The sequence below is a fragment of the Nycticebus coucang genome, chromosome 19 (genome assembly GCF_027406575.1).
Source record: "Nycticebus coucang isolate mNycCou1 chromosome 19, mNycCou1.pri, whole genome shotgun sequence".
Taxonomy (NCBI): Eukaryota; Metazoa; Chordata; class Mammalia; order Primates; family Lorisidae; genus Nycticebus; species Nycticebus coucang.
This window is the reverse complement of record NC_069798.1, coordinates 54,314,236-54,338,392: the sequence shown is the minus strand read 5'-3', so window position 1 is coordinate 54,338,392 and position 24,157 is coordinate 54,314,236. Positions and strand designations below refer to the sequence as shown.

General features: G+C 40.5%; 1 protein-coding gene across 13 annotated transcripts in view; it reads right to left on the bottom strand.

Annotated features, from left to right (window-relative positions):
- The window catches only part of NEDD4L (NEDD4 like E3 ubiquitin protein ligase), a 345,542-nt gene that overhangs the window by 128,533 nt on the left and 192,852 nt on the right, over positions 1 to 24,157 (bottom strand). For 4 of the 13 annotated variants that reach the window (XM_053571164.1, XM_053571165.1, XM_053571166.1 and 1 more), the window contains exons 4-5: positions 22,903 to 22,941; positions 20,086 to 20,139 (exon numbers count right to left, since the gene is read on the bottom strand). In XM_053571164.1, coding sequence (XP_053427139.1) covers positions 20,086 to 20,139; positions 22,903 to 22,941 — 93 coding nt within the window. Of the gene's footprint in view, positions 1 to 15,333; positions 16,810 to 20,085; positions 20,140 to 22,902; positions 22,942 to 24,157 lie in introns of those variants that run through there. The other 9 variants (XM_053571154.1, XM_053571157.1, XM_053571160.1 and 6 more) reach the window with 5 other exon arrangements.

Sequence of the window (24,157 nt, the reverse complement as noted above, 5' to 3'; positions counted from 1 at the left end):
GGAAGAACGGTGGTTTGGGCATCGGGCCACTTGATGTCCAACCTCGGCTATCACCTTCCTGTGTGCCCTTGGACAAGCTACCACACTTTCCTTTCCTCCTTAAAAAAATGAGAAGTGGGCCCAGGTAACCTTTACAATCCTTTTCATTTTTAACCATTCTACTCCAAGTACTGTAAGGAACAAACAGCTTGTTACTACTTCTCCAAAATTCATGGAAATTTGACAACTGGCCAACACTTTCAAGTAGTGGAATTTTCAAAAGCCACAAAAATGCGCTCAGTTAATATTTACCGCAGGGAGACACTTCAGTTACCTGGACAAAACTGGGGGTGGCAGACAAGACGTAACAGGATGGACTGGTCTTGCCATGGCTAGGACCGAAATTTCACTTTCACTCAATTCTTGCAGTTGGAAACTGAGAAAATTAATCCTTTGCTTTCTAAGCTATTTTGGAAGATAAGAGCTTTTATATATACTTTGCAAACATTTAGCCTGAACAGTCTGTTGCACGCAGGTATTGTACAACCTCCTTGGAATAGAAATGTATTCTATTCCATAGACTATTCTGTGTGGACCTCTGAGCCGTAAAAGGACACCCGACACCTCCCACCTCCAGCAGGAGGCACCACATAAACAGGGTAGATAAAGAGTGGGAGGGTGATGAAGGAAGAACAGGTGAAAATAAACGCCCCAAATGAGTATTTACAGCAGGGTTATTAACTACACCCAGATTCAGGTTGTCAGTAGCATTATTCTCTTAATTGTTCCCATCCCCGACTGTCAGAATCCCTGGGCTGCTACCTCAGTATCACACCTCCCCCCAACCGATGAATCCACTCTGGCCATGGATCCCCTTAACGGGCCGGATAATCGACACCAGTGCAATTCTTCCTATTTAATCTGCATTATCCTTGATAGTTTCTGTTCCACTAAGAGTTCAACTTGTTAACTGGCAGAAATACCCCTAAATTAAAATAAAATAAAAACTGATGACTAGTGGCTTGCGCAGAGGTTAATACTCAATCCTTTCTACCCTCCAGAACCCTTTAAACACCATTCTGAAGGCAGGGTGGGAAATGAAAAAGGCTTGAAAATAACTCGCAAGAACCTAGAATGCTTTTCCCAGAGTTTTAAAGCAACGACTTACCAAATCTTCGATTCCTGTTCTATAAATACTGTTCGATCCCTTTGCCTCTAACCCCCAACACACCCCACACCTCCCACTTTCTTCCTCCACCCTGCCCCCCGTCAGACAGATCTTCCTGCATCTGTTTTGCTTGGCAACACATGCCAGCATTCCAACAGATGTCACCTGGCCACTAACAGAAGATTGCAACATATCAGGCAAAATAAGAAACCTGCTCAAAAGGAAAGATGATCTCCAGTGAGTTTCTGTTAGTGAACTTGAATTGCAGGGTTCAGGCTTGGTACGGAAAGCAGCTCTGAACTGCTTAATGCCAAACCCTGCCCGACCCCTGCATGGTCATAAAGCTGTAAGAACAACCCCAGGAGCACGCCCTGTCCCCCAAGCACGGAACCTCCCCCACAAGCCTTAATCGGTCGGCTCAAAGAAACCTGAGGACAAACTGGCAGTGGCCACTTTGTGATGACTGTGGGGCTTCAGTACAAGGTATCAGGCCTGTTTTTTCCCTTTGTTTAAATCCATGTCATGAGGGAAATTTGCAGAAGCTGAGGCAAAGGAGTTTACCTACTTCCTCAGCAGCAACTTAAAAGTCTCTCCTTGACTCCATCTGTGTCTTCTCCCTGAACAGAGATTGTGTCTGCCCACCCTTTAAGCCCTCAGCCCATCAGGGAAACACCTGCTGAACTAAGGGGTGAAAAGAAACCAAAATATTTCACCCCAAAATATATTTCTTTCACATACTGAGATGGCTGTTCAGAGGCCTGCCAGGTGAAATGGCAAAGCTGTCTTTTGTGGGGGGACACACACATCTGCTGAGATTCTGTGCTGACACAGCCAGGCTTTCTCAGGAGGCCTTTCTTTGCTGGGATCTAAGAAAGATTAACCGAGAGTCTTGACATCTTTAAAGGTCTGCAAGAAACCCCGCCCTGAGGGCTGCTACCTGAGAGGTTTCCACTACATCAAAAGCCCACCTGTATTAGCCAGGGCCCCTCTGGCCGCCTCTCATAATCTGTCTTGCCACAACCTGTTTTGGGCCATGCTCTGAGGGCCCCCAATCTTTCTGTAACGTTGTGAGGGTAGATGAAGGGAGCCCCCAAAATACACACACATTTAAGGAAGGAAAAAAACTTATTAAAATTGTAATAAAGTCACATTTGACATCTGCATTTATATGAGATACAAGATACAATATGCCAGATAAATGTTATTGGTATATATATTGAGTATTGTAATTTCAATGCAGGTTTTTCCTTTCTTAAAATTTGTATAGATTTGGGGGGTACCTTCTGTATAAGCTTCTGCATCCCCTTGGGAGGCCTAGGATATTCACTCTGTGGTTTCCCCATATGCATGTTAATTAATTTCCATGCCGTTTCTCCTATTAATCTGCCTTTTGCCGGTTGGTATTTTCAGCAAGCCTTCAGAGGATGAAGGGGAAATTCTCTCTTGAGAATTTTTATGCCCATGGGGGCATAAAACAATGACCTCAGAAACTAAGGGGAAGAGATGCAAAAACCCTGCACCCAGAAAACACTTCTGAAGGGCCTTTGGAGGCCCTGCCTCTCTGGGGGTGAAGCTTGCAGGATAAATGAGCTATTTTAGCAGCTCTGTATCTGCTTTACAGCCCACACAGTATTCATCAATGGACAATATGCCTTATAATAAATGCAATCTGCAAATCAGAAGCAGACTCTCTGGTGCAAAAGTGCAAAAATATATCCACCCACGCCCTGGCATGACACGGCAGCAGATAGCATCTTGAAATAACACTTCCTTAAGAAGCATAAAAGCCTTACATTTTCTAGGCACTGCAACATGAAAATGACAGGCTAAGTACTCAGGGGAAGATGAACCCCCGAGACAATCCATGGTTATATCCCTGGTATTGGAGCAATAAATGGGAGGGGCAGGCTCTGCCGCCCTCTAAGGCAACTCCACTTCAGCAGGGGCCTCTCCCTGCCAGGCTTCCAGCTCCTGCCTCGCCCTCCATCCTGCACAGTGTGATCTGCAAAAACAAAACAGGACCTCACGACACCTGTGCTCAAGCCCCTTGTGTGGCCCTTCAATTCCACATCCTGCACGGCAGCCCTGTGCAATCTGCCTTCCCCAGGATGGCTCTCTCTTCACAAACTCTCTGTCCCATCCTAGCACACCCAAGGCCTCCTATTCTGCAAGCACACTTGGCACGCAAGACCTCTGCAACTGCTTTCTCCCTGTCCAGAAGAATCCCCTCCTAGCTCTCCACACGGCCTGCTTGTCACCATTCAGGGAGGCCTTCCGGGACCACGCTCCATACCCCACTTCCCTGCCATTCTCTGAGACACGATCATCTATCTCACAGTAAGCTTTACACATTAATTCTCTTCATCTGTCTCCTTATCACCAGAATGGAAGGTGCACAAGGGCGGAAGTTTTGTTTTGTTCACCCAGAACTTAGAATCTTGCCTGGAACACAGGGAGAGCTCACTGAATTCAAGTAATCAATGTGGATCACCTTATCTGGTAGTGACATCACAAGATGTCTTATCAGTCTCTGGACAGCCCACCTGGAGAGCTCCACTCATTCATTCAAGCAGCAGCGAAGTTCCACCTGTGAGAAAGGTGGTTCTAGATAAGGTTTAAGTATGAAGGCTGCCTCCCACAGCCAGAAGCACACAGCTTTATCCCTCAACATCAGCTCTGTCTAGAATACTCCCACAAAACAGACAATAAAGTGAAGATCATCAATACGCAGACCATCTAGCTTTTCTCTGTTCTATGCCCAGGATATAAACTTTAGGTACAGAATTGTATTTTTCCTTCACTGCCTCAGTTTTTCAAATTAGGACTTTTCTTCAAAACAAAGGCAACAGCACAAGTGTGTACACACTGGAAGGCAGAATATATTTTTCTACATAAAAAACTCCACACGACCTTCTTCCAAAACATTCCTAATTACTTAAGTAATTTAACCTAAGTGCTTGGTTTAAAAAGACTCCAACCCACGCCCCTCAGGTTAAGGTTTTTCTAGATTTAGCAACTGAGGACTTCTGACTCTCCAAGATAATATTTTTGTCTCTTTCTATATTATAAACTGTATCGTTCACTAGTCATGCCTACCTTTGGCTTCCAGACGCTCTTAGAATGACCTTGGCAAGATTTCTGAGGTGTCATGGTCAACATATACCTGATCATGCCTGTGGCCACCAATGGTTCTGCCAATTAGGACAATGGTGTAGTTTACTAATTTTTTCTCAATGTTCTTCTGTTTAGACCAGAAGTTCTCTGAGAATAGTAAACCATTAAAGGAAATGGGCCATGCTTATGTTACATATAACTCAATAATTATCTCTCATTTGTGTGCAATTCCTCTTTCTGAAGTAAAAGAAATAGCTCCTTAAGGATATGGACAGATCCTGTATCCTCCAAATTGTAGGTATTCTTCACAGGTTGAAAATGTTCTTATAAAGTAAAACACCTCTCTGCCAAGAGAAAGCAAACACTCGTTCAGTGGTCCTGCTAGAAATGGAAGTCTCAAGTTCTTTGGGACTTGTTCCTTGTTATAGTTTTGTGAGAGATTCTAGCATTACTCCTTAAGGTAACGTGTCTTTATGTAAAGTGTAATAGGGTTTTTAAGTACTTGGTTTTAAAATGTGAATAATTTTCTGTAGATTATAAATTAATCCGCAAATGAAGTGTCAATCTGAACGCAGGAGATTAATACCTAACAATTACAATTGGTACATTCTGAAGTACTTAAATTATGTTAACTTCAGAAAGCACAGTCTCCCTAGAGTTCTCATAAGCAAAAAATAATGATAACGTAAATTTACTAACTGACCTAATCTAGATATATATTGGCTGAAATTAAAATTTTAAAGTTTAAAATACTGGTTGACAAATACATTGAAGAAAAGATTAAAAGCATTCATTTTTCAAAAGGCTTAATGGCTTAGATCCGGACATAACTGTACACCAAATTATTTTAATAGTAGCCAGTAATCTTGAAAAGATTTCTTTCCATCAGTGTTCTTCGTAACTTTATGAAAAGCAAGAGAATAAAAACCTTTTTATTTAAAAAGATCTTTTACTTTAAAAACAGAGAATAAAAATCTTTTTTAAAAGCTTCTGCTTCTATTTGAATTTCATCTGAATTAACTCTAACATTTTCAAACATAAGAATTTTGGCATATATAATTGGCCTTCTCATGTTTAAAAATTTAATACTCACATGTTTAAAAATGACCCCAACATCCAATCTACGAATACAACCACCAGCAATTTGGGTATACTATTTTTTAACCACAAAGTGTCCAATTTTATGCACTGTGAGTTGTTTCGTATTTTTATAATGCAAATGTATGGTGAAGAAACTTGGGAGTTGGACGGTTTTGTCTCTAATTTTACTCCCTTTGTGTGACTCACCTACACACATTCACTTCCCAACACAGCACTGGGACAGTCAGGAGGGTGAGAAACCCTCAGTGTTGCTCTAGTATTTACTAGAATTTTTACTACATAGACATGAATCCATCAGCCAAAATACGTAATTACAGACACTGAGAAGATATATTATATGAAAAACTCCCATTAATCACTAAGAAAAACATCTGTTGTTTTCCTCATTTTATTTTATTCATGGTTCAGAAATTAAATAGTTTTATATGGCTGAGTCTGTTCAACTTTTCTGATTTCCTTTTCTCCTTCCAAAGTTAGGAATTTAGCATCCTTTGCAAATACGATGCTCAATTTTAACCGCTTTTTATTCCATGATGTGAAACATTTTATATGAAATTATCTCCATCTTAATTTAGAGCTTGGTTTAGGTAGTAGAACCAATGTTATGAATTTTTTCCTGATAATTATATCTGCACTTGGTTGAATACAATATATATGAATGGTGTAAATGTAGGTTGTATTTCCTTATTTTTTGTTAAATCTAGATGTATACGATATTTAAGTGGATAGACTTACAGAATTAATATAATTCCACCCATACCATAATGGAAAGAATCGGCATTTTCATTATCATTTCAAACAAAAAGAAATGCAGAACAGTGTAAAGAATATTAATTTCGATAGTTCTTCAGGATAAATTCTCCACTGTATATATAAACAGCTAATAATGTCAAGCACCATAAAGAAAGCTTACTCATCCTCTGACTTATGAGCCTACAACGTGATAATATAATGAAAGTGACAGTCATCTTTCTTTCCCAGGTCTCGGCTACCACCATTCAAAGGCAGGAACTGTGTCTATTTCTCTGTCCTGAGCCTGGCCCAGGCAGGTGCCCCAGAACAGGGGTGTGGAAGGCTGGCTGGCTGGCCAGGAAGGAATTTATTCAATTCTATATTTGTTGGAAAAGAGGATGGTTTTATGATGAAAACCACACCCAAAATTTCTTCAGTGACATTTCACATTAAAAAAAAACAACAAACAATTTGTTGAAACTTTGCTAATCATCAACAGGGCAATTTCTGGGCAAATATGGTCACTGCATCCCAGTGGTCACTTCCTCAGTCATTCTTCTGATGACCCCCGACCCCCAAAGCCACTGATACAAATCTGATCATCTTTCCGGATTCAGTTGCAGTCTTGCCCCTCTGTGACGTCACTCCTGTCCCTCACAGCCTGTGCGTAAGCAATCTGTCACCTGCTGCCTTTGCTGGGCATCTGCCCTTGCTTGGTCCCTGCTATCAGGTATAAAGGCTCTGCTGGATAGGCCTCACCTCAGCTGTTTAGTCTGTGTGCAGAAGTGAAAGCTCTAGAAACCACGCTCCCCAAAATGTCTCTATTTCCAACATCAAGAAAAACAGCCCTTCAGAAGCAGTAGTTATTCAAAAATAATTTCACACTTGAGAGATAAAAAGAATATCACTGCAAAAGAATCTCTCAGGTTTGATTAATGGGAACAGAACTACAGTTAGAAGGAGTTAAGTTCCAGTATTTGATAGCACAACGGGGCAACTAGAGTTAAAATTTATTCTATTTCAAAAAATATATACAAGATCTGCAATATTCCCAACACAAAGAAATGATACGTGCTTGAGGGGATGGATTCCGAATTACCCTGATTTGACTGTAACACATAGTATGTATTCATGTCTCAAAATATCACATGTACCCTACAAACGTGTACCACTATTATTATCAATACTTATAAAGTAAAGCTGTTTCCTCATTTTTAAAATGAAAGGAACTGGCCTACATAATTTTCACAGCTCTGTAAGTCTATGAATTTAAAATTAAAAAATGATCACTGCGTACTCGCCGGAGGAGCATAACACAGCGCTGCAGACTGCAGGAGGGTCGCTTGCTAATACAACTTCAACCGAGGGGACAAGCAGGCCACCGGCACACCAAGTCCTCACAGTACTGTGGCCTTGCCTTCTGCACCCACTGAGAATTCTGAAGTGTATAACACTGTTTCAGGAGTTTTTAAAGGCATGGTAATGTGTGTAACACTATCTCAGGATTTTTAAAAAGCAAAACCTCTACTGCAGCGGTTCGTGACCCCCTTTTTTTTTTTTTTTGTAGACACAGAGTCTCACTTTATCATCCTCAGTAGAGTGCCGTGGCATCACACAGCTCACAGCAACCTCCAACTCCTGGGCTTAAGCGATTCTCTTGCCTCAGCCTCCCGAGTAGCTGGGACTACAGGCGCCCACCACAACGCCCAGCTATTTTTTGGTTTGCAGTTCAGCCGGGGCCGGGTTTGAACTCGCCACCCTCGGTATACGGGGCCGGCGCCCTACCGACTGAGCCACAGGCACCGCCCTCATGACCCCTTTTTAACAATGAAAATACGTTGTGACATTAAGAAGGTTGAGAACCACTGCTGTACAGTCAAGAGGTTTAAATCGACTTAAATGTTAAAACAAAATTAAAACATTTAAAGTTATATTACAACTTAGTATCTCCTTTTTTCAAGTGGAAAGTCTAATCAGTAAGACGCCATTAAACAGACACTTTGCTTGTGCCTCCTAACTCACCGGGAAGACAAAATACAAAAGAGCCCTGTGCTGTGCTGTTAGCTTACGCTGTTCAACTGGGGCTAATTCCTTTGGAAAGTCAGAAAGAGATGTTAGCTCTGCATGTTAACTTTTAGCCCAAACAACTCCAGGATTTGAAAAAGTGCTAGATTGTTTGACTGGAGATTAATATACACATTTCAATATTTCTGTTCTACCTGAAGTTTTCTATTCAACTAGATTTTTAATATTTGGACCAAAACAATCCCTCCCCCATGAAATAAATACCTAGTAACGTATTTTAAAAGAATATGAGGAAAACTCAAGAAATATGATTTATTCATCATGAAGCTTTAAAGTGGCAATGCCATTAAATATATTTTAAAAGTTTACCTGTTCTTGATTGACCTATAGGAAGAAAAAGAAACTGTAATCTATGGGAATCTATTGGAACCACCAATTACTTCACACGTCTCGTAACATCCTCAGCCCATCTCAGACGCCCAAAGAAAGAAATAAGTGAGATGCTGTGGGTTGAAAGCAGATTTCTCAAAGTTTTTAGATGGGGAAGTAAAAGCCACTTGACTCACTGCTGTGAGCTTTTATACAAAAGGGTGTATAAACTCCAGGAACCTGTTGAAAGGCAGACTTGCATGGAGAAATTCCGGTCTCTTGCTACCTGAAGAAATCTCTGTTCAGCTTCCTGAGTACATGGCATAATACTTAACATTAAGATAACACAGCAAGGTGTAGGGTTTGTAGGTAGGTTGGGCAGGCACATCAAAGAATGGATACAAAGTATTTGAATATCAAAGTGTAGCAACCATGGCCAAGCCTGAGCAAGCAAGGCCCCTCCTACCAGCTCAATTCAGCTACTTTCATTTTATTTCCTTCACAAGGAGATTTAAGTACTTTCCACAACAGTGTCAGGACACTCAGTGGTTCTAAAATGATCAGGGTATAAAAAGAAGGCGTCTTGAAATTCAATCTACTCCATCCTCCATCCTGAAAACTCAACTTCCTGTCAAAATGTGGTGATGCCTAGAGACCAGGAGGGTGTCCGTTCGGGACAGAGCACAGAACCAGCCAGGACATCGGGGACTTAGGTTCCAGCCCACTCACATCAGGCCACCTGTCTCCCTTGCTCATGTATCCTGCTCTGTATCCTAGCCTGCCCAACCACAGTAGAGTAATCTAGAGATTCAAGAGGGAAACTAACTCCAGCGAGAACATTATGCATTCATATGTACACTGATTAAAGATTTATAAAAATCTTTCAATAATCTCCAGTTGCCCAGAATTGCACAACCATTTTGAATACCTACATTGCCAATATTTGCAACTCTCCTTTTGGCTTTTAAAAATTTTTAACTAAAAAAAAAAAAATCAAAGGTGCATACAAGTCTTTGACTTTACCAAATAAAAGCAAAATAAAATGTATACAAATTAAAAAAAATTTTTTTAACTCATAGCCAGGCGTTGTGGTGGGTGCCTTATAGTTCCAGCTACTGGGAGGCTGAGGTAAGAGAATCGCCTAAGCCCAAGAGCTGGAGGTTGCTGTGAGCTGTGACATGACAGCACTCTACAGAGGGCGATGGAGTGAAACTCCATCTCTTAAAAGAAAAAAAAAATTTTTTTTTTTTTTTAAATTCAGAGGAGTAGGGCATACACAGCAGGTGGACTGTTTTGGTGCCCTCTCTCATGCAGGATACGAACTACTATGCTGCTTGGTGTAAATTAAGGAAACTACAGACAGGATAATAAACTGAATAATCACTAGCTAATTCTGCACTGGGTTTCCCATGCTTTTTTTCGTGTTTACAAAAGAAATTTAGACATAAATTTTGGTATCCATACATGGAAACATTTTAAATACTATGAATTTCTTGCCTTTCCCCATTATTTCAAATGTCTTGGTAGTATAATTAAGAATCAGAAAGGTAATTGTATTTAGGATAACTAATATATCTCAACTGTAATGATATACAGTTAATTATTATTAAAAAATTTGCTTGATAATTGCAAGTTGCAAAAGTAGTATTACCATTTAGATTAGAAACATCCATCGAGTATACAGAAACCATCAACTATATAGAAATATCCAACCTTATCACACCTTAAGATAATTTTTTCATGGAATAATTTTTTTCTGGTACTGTGAACTTCTACGTAGAGATAGCAAATTTCTTAATATACATAAATTTGGAGATTTATTTCAATGATAGGAACTTTGCCTCCAGGCTTAGCCAAGAGAAGCAGTTGCAATATTTACAAAACCCTCTAAAAGGCAGTATCTAACACATATTCCAAAATATCTGATTTTTAAATCACACAATGTGAAAATTTTGTACAGACAACACAATATTGCTTCTCAAAAGCCTCAGTTTATATGGAATACAAGTAAATGTAACCACTAGAAACGTTACAGCGAAATGACATGGTAAAAAATATAACATGTCCAAAATGCCAGCCAAATGTTTTAAGGTTTCAACAATCAACGCAGTAAACATAATTAAAGGTCTTTTTCTACAACATCTAACCAACAAATAATTCTTTTCAAATTCTCTGTTTGATGTTAGGGACAAAATGGGAAAATGCAATGACAGCAGAAAGCTAGCTATTAAAGTAAACATTTCAAGGTATGGCATAAAATGCACGCTGGCCTTGTGTTAAATGCCATGCTGATCAAAAAAATGACCAGTTAACCTAATTAGCCTCCAGGGGAAAGACAAATATCATAGACATTCGGTTCACAAAGCAGGTCTGTCCACGGATGTCACCTAATTTAAACCTACCTCTGAACATTTGTGCTGGACATTTTTATCCTCATTTTTACTGATGAGGGAAGAGGCTTAGAGAGGGAGTCTAACTACTCCAGGAATCAAAGCCAGTAAAGTGCTAGGCTGGCTCTTCAGGTCCCGAAAGTTGCCTTCCGTCTCTCACGCCAGGTCTTCAAAGCAACAAATGGAGTTACCATCTCTAAACTTTCAGCAAAAACGTCTCATCGCAAAAGCATTAAATTGCTTTGTGGCTTAACACATGCTTTTTAACTGCACAAGGACATTTTATTTATTTATATGTTATATATATACATACATTCTCATTATATATACATACACGTATGCATTCTCATTGTACCATGTACACGCGTGAAGTTAACACACGGTAACGACAATGTTATGCGCCTTCACCTCAAATGCTGAAATGATGCTATTTCAAACAATAGTTAGGAAGGCCAAGGGAGATGACGCCGTCACACAAGGACGTAAATGGAAGCCTTCTTCAAATTGTGAACTGCCACAGACATGTGAGCTGCCAATGATTTACAAGTCCACCCTGTGCGCTGTCTATACAACTTTTTAAAACATCCCTGGAAATAGCTGAAATTTTAAGTCATATAACATTAGGTTACGCTCACATGTGACCACAGTAAGAGAGATGAACTATAACCAAGAGAAAAAAAATTTATGGATTACAATCAGAACCTAAACCCATGAAAAAAACACTTCTTCTTTTTCTTACCTTTTGCTATGCTTTGTTTTCAAACAAAAGGGGTAGTTAACACATTTGATATTCATCGAGTTATTTTTTATTTTTATTTATTTTTTTATATTTATTTTTTTAATTAAATCATAGCTGTGTACATTTGTGTACATTGATATATTCATGGGGCATCATTTACTAGCTTCACAGACCGTTTACCAAGTTTCACATATACCCTTGTAAGATGCACCGCTGGTGTAATCCCACCAATCCCCTTCCCTCTGGAGTTATTTTTTTAGGGTAAAAAAGAGACAGCAACAAATACTGAGAAAAATTTTCTATATATTAAAAACATTTTCTGTGAAAGCGAATAAAAATTTCTCCAAATGAATATAATTTGAATATCCTATTGTTCCATGAACTCAGTTTTTTTTTATTATAAAAGGTTACCACACTACTTCTGTGACGTGTATGTCCGCTGAGAGAACACAGAAAAAAGTTCACAGAGCCCAGGGGTGGAAGTCAAGAAGGAAATATTCTTTTCCCTTTAGTAGTAGGTGTTAGAATTCTTGTTTTTGTTCCCTGTGGGCTCTTCTCCCTCTGTTTACTTTACAAACTCTGTGTCAGCAAGAAAGTGAGATAGTCCCTGAAACTTTCCAAGCAGCTAGTGTAATGTTACATACACAGCAGACCTTAAACGCTTCATTACATTAATGGGATTAGAAAACTGGCTCATCAACCTTGTGCAACACAGAGTATACCAGTTAATATGCACAAAACGGTGTTCGAAGGGGGGCACAAATGCTGGTATATAAATGTTGGCCCAACTTCCTCTGAGAAATTCTAACGCAGTTAAGAAGCTCAACCAAACCAAATAACCCAAAAACCAATTTAAGAAAATGGCTCACTTTAAATTACTAATAAAGACACAGACTGAAGTGATAAGTTCGAAGATTTCTGAAATACTTTCTTAACTGATTATAAGCACTAATTCTCCTTTATTGATGCTGACAGACCAGGTAGGAAATCTGCCATCAATCACAAGGGGCTCCCCTGTATTTTTTCTAAGAATTTAGCTGTTTAACGTTTTTTTGGAGTCATGTTACATTTTAGATTTAGTCACGGCAGGATGTTTAGGAGGCACATATAAAAGTACTCAACAGCTTAACCTTGTATTTAAGGTCTCAGGCATAGCTAATGAAATACGAGCACATCTGTCACAGGAATCCTGCGTGGTATTCCCTATCAAGATTTTCTGTAACATTCAAACACCAAACTGTAATCGACTGTGCAAATTCTTCATGTAAACTTAAAAAATATCCAAAGCCCTTCTGACCAAAGCAGCAGATATTTGAAACGCCAAAAAAACTTGGTGGCAACCAGACTGTAGCTGCCTAAGTGAATGTTTTCCTTCAAGATAAATAAGGCCATGGCAGCTGCTGCCTACACTTAACACCCTGTCCATATGAAACGCACACAAAGTCACTGAATGGAGCAGACGGTTTTGTTATAGACCAGTTTTAGTTTTGTTTTTTTAAAGGAAAAAAAAAAAAAGCTTTTGCTTAAAAGAAAACCTGCCTACTAACCATGTACTAATTTATGTATGTATATAAAAATACAAACATATGAAAACACAAAATACTATCACTAGATGGAACTTACTTGCCAAGAAAAGGTCTTTGTGCCAGAATTTGTATTTCCAAATTTGTAGGAATTTGTTTTCTACTCCGTAGTCCTTGCAAGTTACAACAGACTTTGTAAGGTGCCGGTCATTTTTAAGTATATACTATTTGCTTGCTAATTACATTAGAAATTTCAAACCTAAGGAGATTCTGATTATATAAATCCATTTTCCCCTCTACATCTGAATTGCAAAATGATTTTAACGTCTGGTAATGTAACTGAATAGTTTCATCAAAACTTCAGGAAATACATTTTTGTCAATCCTCCTGTGATAGGCAGTCCTAGTTCAGCATGAAATTGTGCTGCCGAAGAAAAGCTTACAACTGTCATGATGGCAATTTCTTAGAGCAGGGTTACATATGATGATAGTAACAAAACTATATGAAAATTTGTACCTTTGTACAATTAGTATGGGGTCAGATCAAAACAAAGTGCTTACCCATTTCTTAATAAGAGAGTTTGAGGTAATAAAGGACATATGAAAGAAAAAAGAAGAAAATCACATTTGCATTTGGCACCTGATAATACTTTCAAAATGGTGAAAGCCCACGACAGAACAATGAAATAGTTTATTTGAATGCTGTCTGATATTTCTGAACACCAAGCAATAAAAATACAATTCTACAGTAGTATTCAGCCACTCACTTTCAAAGTCACCATTTGCAAGTGAATCTAGGCAAAAGGTCCCATAGATACTTCATTATCATATCCTTAAACTGGTAATCACATGAGATTCGGGGGTGGGAGGGAGGAAAATATCCAATGCAAAATATAAGGTACTTGCTCTTTTAAGAAAACACTCAATGGCTAGTGATTACCAGTAAAAAAAAAAAAACACACACACACACAAAAAAACCTAACTGATTAAATTTTCATCCCACTCTAAACTATGAAAGCTGCAGAGTCATCAAATGCATGGTGGAGCCTGCAGCTGTCTTCCTGTACCCCATTCCACTGGAAGAGCGTGCTCAAGAATACAGGAGCAGCAAGAGCTGGAATCTGTGCTAAGATGTCTATTTCCACAGCTGGAGACAGAACACTTACTATTCTATATACAGCATCCCTGGCTTAGACACTCAAGTGGGCAGTGTTAAATTGCACCCCACACCATCTGACCACTAACAGTCCCCACAGCCTTGGTTCATAAGCCAATCTGTTTCAAAAACACATACCTTACTGTCCCACAAGTGACAACTACTCTTGTTCAGTATCGCTTAATGGAACAAAATACAAAGGCAAATTACATAATGAGGACTGGTCCCTGCAGCAAAAGGGTCATGAAGAATGAATCAAACTTTACATACAAGTATTTTAATTATTAAGAAACTAAATTCAAATCCTTTGCAATAGCGTCGCCTTTATCAGAACTGATTGTTTTTTTTTTTTTGTAGAGACAGAGTCTCACTGTACCGCCCTCGGTAGAGTGCCGTGGTGTCACACGGCTCACAGCAACCTCTAACTCTTGGGCTTACAGGATTCTCTTGCCTCAGCCTCCCGAGCAACTGGGACTTACAGGCACCCGCCACAACGTCCGGCTATTTTTTTGTTGCAGTTTGGCCGGGGCCGGGTTTGAACCAACCACCCTCGGCATATGGGGCTGGCGCCCTACTCACTGAGCCACAGGCGCCGCCCATTGTTTTTAAAGGAAAGTGCTGCCACGGGCTGTATTTGCAGGCAGCTTTTTAATGCATTTCCAACATCAACAGGCTGTGGCACTGACTTGGTTTCTGGCACATTAAAGCAATACATTTTTTAAATTCTTTTATTCAGAAGGACATAAAAAAAAAGGGAGGAGGTGTGTGTTTTGCTTGGATTTCCCATATAAACAAAGCTCTTGACTCTAAGAACCTAAACAAAAGACATTTTCGGAGCTAACTAACTAGTTTCGTGGCCTTCTACCAAAAGCTGGACCACAAGTCGTCCCATAACGCAACCAAACAATAAGCTCCACTGGCCTGAAGCAGGGAAATCCCCCAGATCACCGGGTGAAGCTTGTTTTAATCGAGCTGCAGCCTAAGCTTTCTGGGTTGAAATCAGTCCTTTCTCACACGATAAACACGCTGCCCACTCACCGGGGTGTTGGCTCCCGCAGAAGCGGGGCTGTCGGCATCCTCGTCCTTGGGTTTCTGGGGAGCTTCCTCCGGGCCCCGAGTTACCAGAATTCTGAAATGCTGCTGGCCCACGTTTTGATCTTGCCTGATCTTAAACGTGCAGCCTGGACCCTGCGGAGTTCTCTCCACGGAATTCGTCCTGCGGATTTCGGGGACCACCCTGCCGGCCCGAGGCAGCGTCTCGGGGGGTCCTAGGTCTTCCGTGGGGCTCGCTCGCTCAGTTCGGGGCTGGGTCGGGTAGGAGGTGCTCCTCTCAAGCCGAATGCGGGGATACCTCACCAACCTGTCACCCTTCGTGCCAGTGAAGCCAAAGTTGAGGTCGCTGCCCAGCCCCGGAGCGCCCTGTTGGGGCTGCTGCAGCTGGAAGACAAAGCAGCGCTTCCCGGAGCTTCCAGAAGCATCTGGAACGTGCTGCAGCGACCAGCGCCGGGGCTCAGGCGCGGCGGGGCCGGCCTGCCCGTCGGGGCCGAAGGGCAGCAGCCTCACCTGGCGCACATCAGCGCTGGAGGCGCGGTGCTGGACGCGCAGCCCCGGCCTGGCCTCCTCGGAGCCGTCCCACGGGCCCGGGCCCCGCACGCGGCGGCCGCACGTGCCGTTGGCCTGGAGCCCGGGGTTGCGGGCTGCCCCGGCAGGGGGGCTCCCGGGGGTGTCCCTGGGCGAAGGCTCCCGCGGGCCGCTCTGCAGTGCGGCTCTGCCTGTGGCGGTGGCCTGGTCCCCGGGGTCGGCTGCGGCACACGGAGGCGCGCCGTCCGGGCTCTCGGGCGGCCCGCACCCGTCCGTGGCCCCGTCCGAGGCCTTGCGCTGCAGGGAGATCTGCACCGAGGAGCTGCGGGTGGGGCGGGCGTCGAGGCTGCTCAGGAGCTGCGGGATGAACATGGACGAGCTGCGCTTGAGGGCGCCCACGCCGCCCTGCAGGCCGCCGCTGTCCTCCCCGTTCTGAGTGAAAGGGTGCGGGCTGCTCCTCCGCGGCAGGGTGTGGAATGCCATGAAAAAGTCCTCTTCTCTCTCCTGGTCCAGGATCTCTGATTCGGGGGCTGTGTTGCTGCGACCGGAGCCAAAATGAAACCGAAGCCGATGGGCCATGGTGACCAGGGGGGCCAGAAGGGTGAGAGCGAGCGGCGACAGGCCCGGCACTGCCAGAAGTCAAAAACCAAAGGCACAAACTCCAGGAAAAATTGTCCCATCTGCCAAACCGTTAGCACTGCGGCACCAAGAGCGACAGATAGCAGAAATAACCCAAGTGGCAAGCGGCATTCCAGGCATGATTGGATAAGAGCATAAAGCTCTCGTCCGCACTGTGACAGAGGGTAGGGTGGCCTGAGCCACATGACCGCGCTCTCCCCCTCCAATGCCAGCTTGTGGACTTACTGGAGTTTCCCCCCTCTCGCTCTCATTTCTTTCTTTCTTTTTTTTTAAAGACAGCAAGAGCCTGAAACGGCACCTTCCCAGCTGCTGCTTTTCCATCAGGAGGAGTGGCCCCAGCGGGGACCTCTCACAGCTGACTAGGGCAGCAAACACACTGAAGCCATGCTGCTATAAATCTAAACCACGTCACATTCACAGGACATTTCTTTCCCAACTCAGCGGAGCGCTGGGACTCTCTCTCTCTTTAACCAGTGGAAGGGACCTGGCATTAAACACAGCACACATGGTATTTCCCCACCACACCAACTAATGACAAGTAAAATAAGTCCTGGCCCCGATAAAACCCTTTCACAACCTGGGATGCTACGTTTCTGTTATTTATGATACCACTACACTACCATGAGGGAATGCAAACTAATAAAATGTACTATAAATACGATTACACACCCCCCAGAATAAGTGTCCCTTTAATGCTAAATAATTAGACTATGATCTACAAGTAACAAAATAGCTACAGGGAGGCACCAGGGGCACAACTTACTACACAGCCAGTTGGCAGTCTGGTCTGCTTTGCCTCTTGCTACTACAACATTTTTCATTTAAAAGGTGTATGTGTGTGTAAAACTCAAAGCACCAGAGAAGAGGGATCTGGCTGGAAAAAAACACCGTCTCTCACATGCCAGGTAGGAGAAAAAACAAACCCTTGCTCCACCCACCCCTCCAAAATTGAAAAAGACTGTGCATGTGGTTTTGTAAAAATTTAACTTAAATACCATACAGAAACTATGCTGCCTGGAGGGGACTGTTTTTCCTGAGAAGTCACTAATGTTGCCACTGTTGGGATACAAACGTGGGATCTTGCTGTGTTTGCAAAGTGCCAAAAAGGACCTTGGAAATAAAACCACACATTCAAAAAACTGTCAACAGATTTGTATTTAACGTGGAAATAGTCTGTGTGTTTTAAACCTACTATTTTCTCTGATTCAGAAACATCAGTTATTTTAAAAAAGAGGTTTGTTTAGGAGGGGTTTGAAAAAATAAATTAGAGGGGAAAATATCAAGCTGCAAAGAGTGACAAAAAGTTTATTTTAAAATCTGCAAACCATGACTTTGTTAATAGCTCTGGAATCAAGGGTGTGGATGATTAACCCTCTGTTTACATACATCCCAACCTGTTTTCTAAAAGCATGTGTTTTCACTGCCAAAAATGACCTCTAAGAGAAACATGGAAGCTAGTTTATTTAATGCTAAAACCTCTTTGCTGGATTAATAGCCAACAAAGAAAAAACACCACTGCCAGCATTCTTTACATAATAACAACAAAACTGCAGATGGCCGGGGGCAAAGCTAGGTATTAATACCATAAAACACTATTTTTCAGATAAAGTGTGTGTTTACAGGAGATTTCTTAAAAGTTTTGCATTCAAGGCCCTTTGTGGTTTTGAAATGTATAAAGTATAGTTTTGGACCCATGACAAGATCATACTATAGTCACTATTTCAAATACGGAAATGGGAAATAATTTTTTAATATTGAATTTCTCTTAGTGGAAGAGAAATAATGAAATAAATCACACTGAACAAGAGGTAATTTCTCAAATTTGACCCTTTCTTCATCTTAAATAAGAGTTAACATACTGAATAGATCAGAGAATGATGATTGGGGATAATACTGTATTACTGAATCCTGCCTAATACACACAGGCTCTGCTGGATTAAGCAACAGAAGAGCAAGAACTCCACCCTCAGCAGAATCTCTCATTCACAGTTTAACGCGAAAGTAACTTCATGCATGCAATGAAAGTGATTTAGTTATTCTGTACTACTAATTATCACCCAAAGGTCAAAATGTGGAGTTCAGTGCATAACCATGAAGATCCCGTATTTTTAATAGAAAAGATATTAGGATGGTAGGCTAGAATCTGTTAGTTTTCTATTTTGAAGAATAATACCAAGCTAAGAGATTAAATATATTCCCAAATTCTTTAATAAGGATAACAGGCCTGGCTGTTCATTGGACCCTCATGCTCCCACTGACTGATGTGTTTAAATTATGTAAAAAGCTCTAGACCTCCTATAAGAACAAGGAGTTACATTAGTGTTTTATTAACATCACACTATTAAAAAAATAAAAAAATTTCAATTGAATTCTGCAAAAAGAAAGGTTTGTAAGAACAGTACTTTTAACCAATCTAAGTTTTAGCTAAGGTAAATTTTAGTATTACTGACTACAATGAGTTATAATACCACTTCTGAAGAGTAACTTGAGGACTTAACATGATAATGTTCATTTTCATTGTTAGAACAGTTGGCTTATAGGTACTCAACATATACATTCTAGTTACTTAAGAAAGCAAAATGCTTTAAGCCAAATTTGCTTCTAAAATTCCATTTCTAAAATGTAATCTTAGGCCAGGCAAGGTGGCTCACACCTGTAAAGAATGCTAGCACTCTGGAAGGCCAAGGTGGGAGGATCACTTGAGCTCAGGGATTGGAAACGAGCCAGTTGGAGAGCAAGAGGAAGACCCATCTCTACTAAAAACAAAAAAAAGAAATTAGTCAGGCATTGTGATAGGTGCCTGTGGCCTCAGCTACACAGGAGGCTGAGGCAGGAGGATCACTTGAACTCAGAAGTTTGAGGTTGTTGTGAGCTAGCCTGATGCCATGGCACTCTAGCCTAGGTAAGAGGGTGAAACTCACTTTAAATACCTACATGCGTAAGTAAATGAATAAATAAAAATCTTAGTTATATCAGTTATGTATTTCACCCTACAGATAACATATGTATCAATTTACAATATTAGTTTATACCAGTTATATGTCTCAGACATAGCTTTGGTTCTTTCAAGGTACTTTGTAAGGATATCTCTTGAGAAAGTAGCACTTTTCAACTACAGCTTAAATTTCCACGCTAAATGTAGATTAATTTTTTGCTCTATGTCATTAATTAGATTTTTATTTTCCTAGAAAGAATCGCCATGGATTTGCTATTGAATGCTTTTCAGCATTAGAGTCTGGCTTACATTTGAAAACCCTGCAAGGTTTATTTACATGCCCAATGGCCTCTTTACAGATTCGCAACACTACAGCAAAAGCTACAGGCGGAGACATCACCGGTGACTCTCATTAATATTAACTGCAATAAAAATACACACATATACAAATATATTTCTTATCCTAGCAGCACAAAAGTATTTGTTAGAATTATGAATAGGAAAAAATAGTCTTGACTTTGGGCATATATACTGTTGTTAAGCGCAACATACATACAGAGCTATAAAGATACCGGTCCAAAAATCCAGTTTATTAAAAAAAATAAAGCAGAATTCAAAAACAGGGACCCACTTACCAGTCTGTTTTCGTCAAATACTTCAAAAAGGAGTCTGTGATTAGATGGGTTTACCTATAAAAGACACAAACAGTATTTTTAAACAGCAGTCATTCTAACAACGAAATATGGGACAGAAAGAATAAAATACTGCTTTGTAATGCAACCAACCAAATTGTATAACGTGTAACAGTTCACATGCTCTTTTGGAAATTCTGCATTTACTAAATCAAATTTTGGACTATATTTGATTTCTATATTATTCTACCCATAATTTAGACATATCAAAACAAGAAAAGGCTCTTAGCTGTTTTTCTAAAAGAAATGATAATTCTAAATAGCTCTAAAGAGTTCCTAACCTCCCTTCCAAAAGGCAACCTCATGCTGGTAGACCAAGGTCATATCTTCACAAAGGTTAGTGGCTAAAAAAAATTCTTAGGCCTAATAATAGCAGTAATAATAAAAATTTAGAAAATAGTAATAGCAGCTAGTTATAACTGTGTGCTTATTTTTTTAGGCACTCTCTCCTTGTAAAATATTGATAAATACAAAATCACATTTAATCCTCATAGCAATCCCGTGACATACAACTATCACTCCGATTTTACAAGTGAGCTGTCAAGACCCAGAGGGCAAAGCAACTTGCCCAAGAGCACATGGTTAGTGTGTGGGGCAGCCAGGACCTGCCCCAGTTCTGGCTTAACTGTCTCCAAAGCTTAGGCTGTGAATGGTTAGAAAGACTTGGAAATAAAGGATATCCCTACCTCCAACAACAAGGGGCCAATGTCAGACCTACTGGGCTTTTAATATTTTTTTGCTTCTTTCTTACCCCGTACCAAAATCTCACCAAAATGGTCCACATCATCATCCACACTCAGGGACCACTTAGTAAATATCAACCAGGTGTGTGACAGAGTGCTGTGTGTTCTCATTTATATGATAGCACATAAATTCCAGAAAGAACCCTAACAAGGAAGGACTTCTCCGTCCTATATGAGAGACAAGGAGACTCAGAGTGCTCTGGTGGCTCTTCCAGGTTCACAAAGGCTGTTAATGGTAAAGACAGATGTGACCCAGGTCTCCTGTTATTAGGCCTCGGCTGCTTTATGACGGAGAGTAGAATGAAATATTTCAGAGACCTCAACTTGTACTTGAGCCCTTTGGTCTGCCCATAGTCTAATGGTAGTACAAACAGATGGATATGGATGGTGAGTTTGCTGTTTCTTTAGAAGCTCTGTGAAGAGCTGTGTTGCTAACCCATGCATCCGCAGGCTACAGTCAGGAGCTGGCAAGAGTAGGCACTCACACATTTGTAAGATGAATAAAAACAAAGGTGTTAAAAAAAAAAAAAAACCCAACAAAAACAGAATTTACATGTGTCTACAGCCAAGATTAATTGGACAAAGTTTTGGATATACTAAAATTTACATAATTGTGGCCAAAATGTTCAACTGAAAGTAGTCTAAATAATTCAGACTTTTGAAAGTGGAAAGCACATTTGAGAGGTAACTAAGGGCCAACAGCACCATCAGCACCCCCTTAGCTTTCCAGTCCTTCACAGAGTAATTTAAAATACATCTGATGGAGGCTGTACACAGGATCTTAGCAAGTATTAAAGTATCAGTGCCATATTTCAGCTCTGAACATAACAGAAAACAGATTCTGTACATAGTAATCCAAGCCTGAAACACACACAAAAATACCATTGTGATAGAAAGAAAAAAATCAGGACCAGTAAGTCTCGTGGCAATATCATTCTCTGGGATTCTGCCCTAATCAGAAGACCTTATTTGGAGGTAAGCAGGTTTAAATACCACTGCCACACAACTAGAGTATCTTCATTTTGAAGAGAAAACCCTTTCTTTCAGTGAAATAGCTGAGCAATTTATTATTTCTCAAATTTTGGTAACAATACACAACAATAGAGGCCAGGTGTGGTGGCTCGTCCCTGTAATCTTAGCACTCTGAGAGGACAAGGCAGATGGATCAACTGAGCTCAGGAGCTTGAGACCAGCCTGAGCAAGAGTGAGATCCCCATCCTTTAAAAATAGCCAGTCATTGTGGCGGCACCTATAGTCCCAGCTATTTGGGAGGCTGAAGCAAGAGGATCACTTCAACCCAAGAGTTTGAGGTTGTGGTGAGCTCTGACACTGAGGCCTTCTACCAAGGGTGACAAAGTGAGACTCTGTCTCAAAAACAAACAACAAAAAACACAGAAAAAACTGCAAAAGCTCACTAATCAGAAGTCTTTGCTAACTCACAGAATTCAGTCTTTTCTCCATAAAGCTATTATAAATATTAAATACAAAAGGTTGAGGAAGTTTTACCTAAGTCAGCCACATTTAGATTCCAGAAGTAATGTGATATTACACACATCATATACAAACTAAATACATGAATTACAAAACTTTTCCTTTCTAACTGGTTCCTAATTGGCAATGTTTATGCTTCTTAATAATCACGTTGCTGCTAGAGCTTTCTTCTCCCTCTAAAATCATTCATAACTCATGTCTCATAGAATAACACTATTATTTTAAATTGTACTTTATCTTACTTTTTAAAGAAAAGTTTACATTGAAAAGACTAAATACGATTATTTGGATAACTGTTTTTATTTCCCCAAAGCATCCCCAAATGAAGCAAGTCCAGATTTTGTGACCACTACTCACAGTCTCTCAAAATTTAGGACACAGTAAGAGGCTACCTAACCATGCTTTATCCTAAAAGGGAATTTCTTGTTAAAAATTTAACTGCTTTCCTTCAATGTAAATCTGTTGTAAAAATATATCAGTCTGGACATCAATAAAAATTACTACCCCCCCAAATTGAAACACTTACTCTAAAGTAGAATTCTTCATTCCATTTAGGGTTCAGCGTCTAAAAGAGAAATTATCTTGTAATATCTTTCACAGTCTTTGAAACATTAGCAGTTACTAATACAATGCAGTCTACATATTTGCTTAAGCATTTTTTTTTTTTAAGAGACAGAGTCTCACTTTATGGCCCTCGGTAGAGTGCCGTGGCCTCACACAGCTCACAGCAACCTCCAACTCCTGGGCTTAAGCGATTCTCTTGCCTCAGCCTCCCGAGTAGCTGGGACTACAGGCGCCCACCACAACGCCCGGCTATTTTTTGGTTGCAGTTTGGCCGGGGCTGGGTTTGAACCCGCCACCCTCGGTATATGGGGCCGGCGCCTTACTGAGCCACAGGCGCCGCCCAGCATTTTTTTCTTGATAAAAAACAGCTAAGCAATCTTCAAAGTGGTAATAAAAGAAGCATTTAGTCAATTATTTGAGAATATTCTATAAACCAAACTAGAGGGGGAAGGAGTCTATTTATGAAACAGATGATTCATAGATAAAAAAAAAAAAAACAGAAATTGCAGGCTATCATCAGAAGAAAAAACATCAGGGCCATACAATGAGCCATCCTCCTGAAAATTTAAAAATTTCCTTCAAGAAATTAGCATTGATATGATTATTCTACCAAAAAGGAAATGACTTTGTTAACTTCCCCCTTTACCTGCTACCAATGTGTTTTGGAGAGCAATGGAGTAGGTAAGAGAAGGCTTAAAGTGCTGATTATTTATATAAATATTGAAATCTGAAGAACATTTTATTTTATAGAGAATATTAATCACAAGATTTAATAACCAGAAAAAAATGCCTGCCAGTTATAAGCCAAAAGGAAATTTTTTTTTTCCCTAAATAACTGGGTTAAAAAATATTTGCCTACTTTATCCTTCAATCTTCCTCTCCATCCATCCATCCATCCATCCCAATATACATCTCAGAAGACCATGGCAAGGATATTTCTGTCATCATAATGGACAAAAGATGGGCTGCCAAATAGCCTTCCAAACTAAGATGAGGCCCATTCTACGAAAACCTGTTTGTGCATTTGCACATGCCTAATACTTTTAAACATAGCTCTTAAAAATTACATGTGAAAAACCGAGACTGGAAAACCACCACCTCACCAACATTTACAGACATTTTATAGTCAAAATGATATGTGCCTTTATCAATCTGTTTCCTTCAACATACCAATTCAGAGAGAAGTTTTTTTTTTTTTAAATAAAAGCAGTACAATA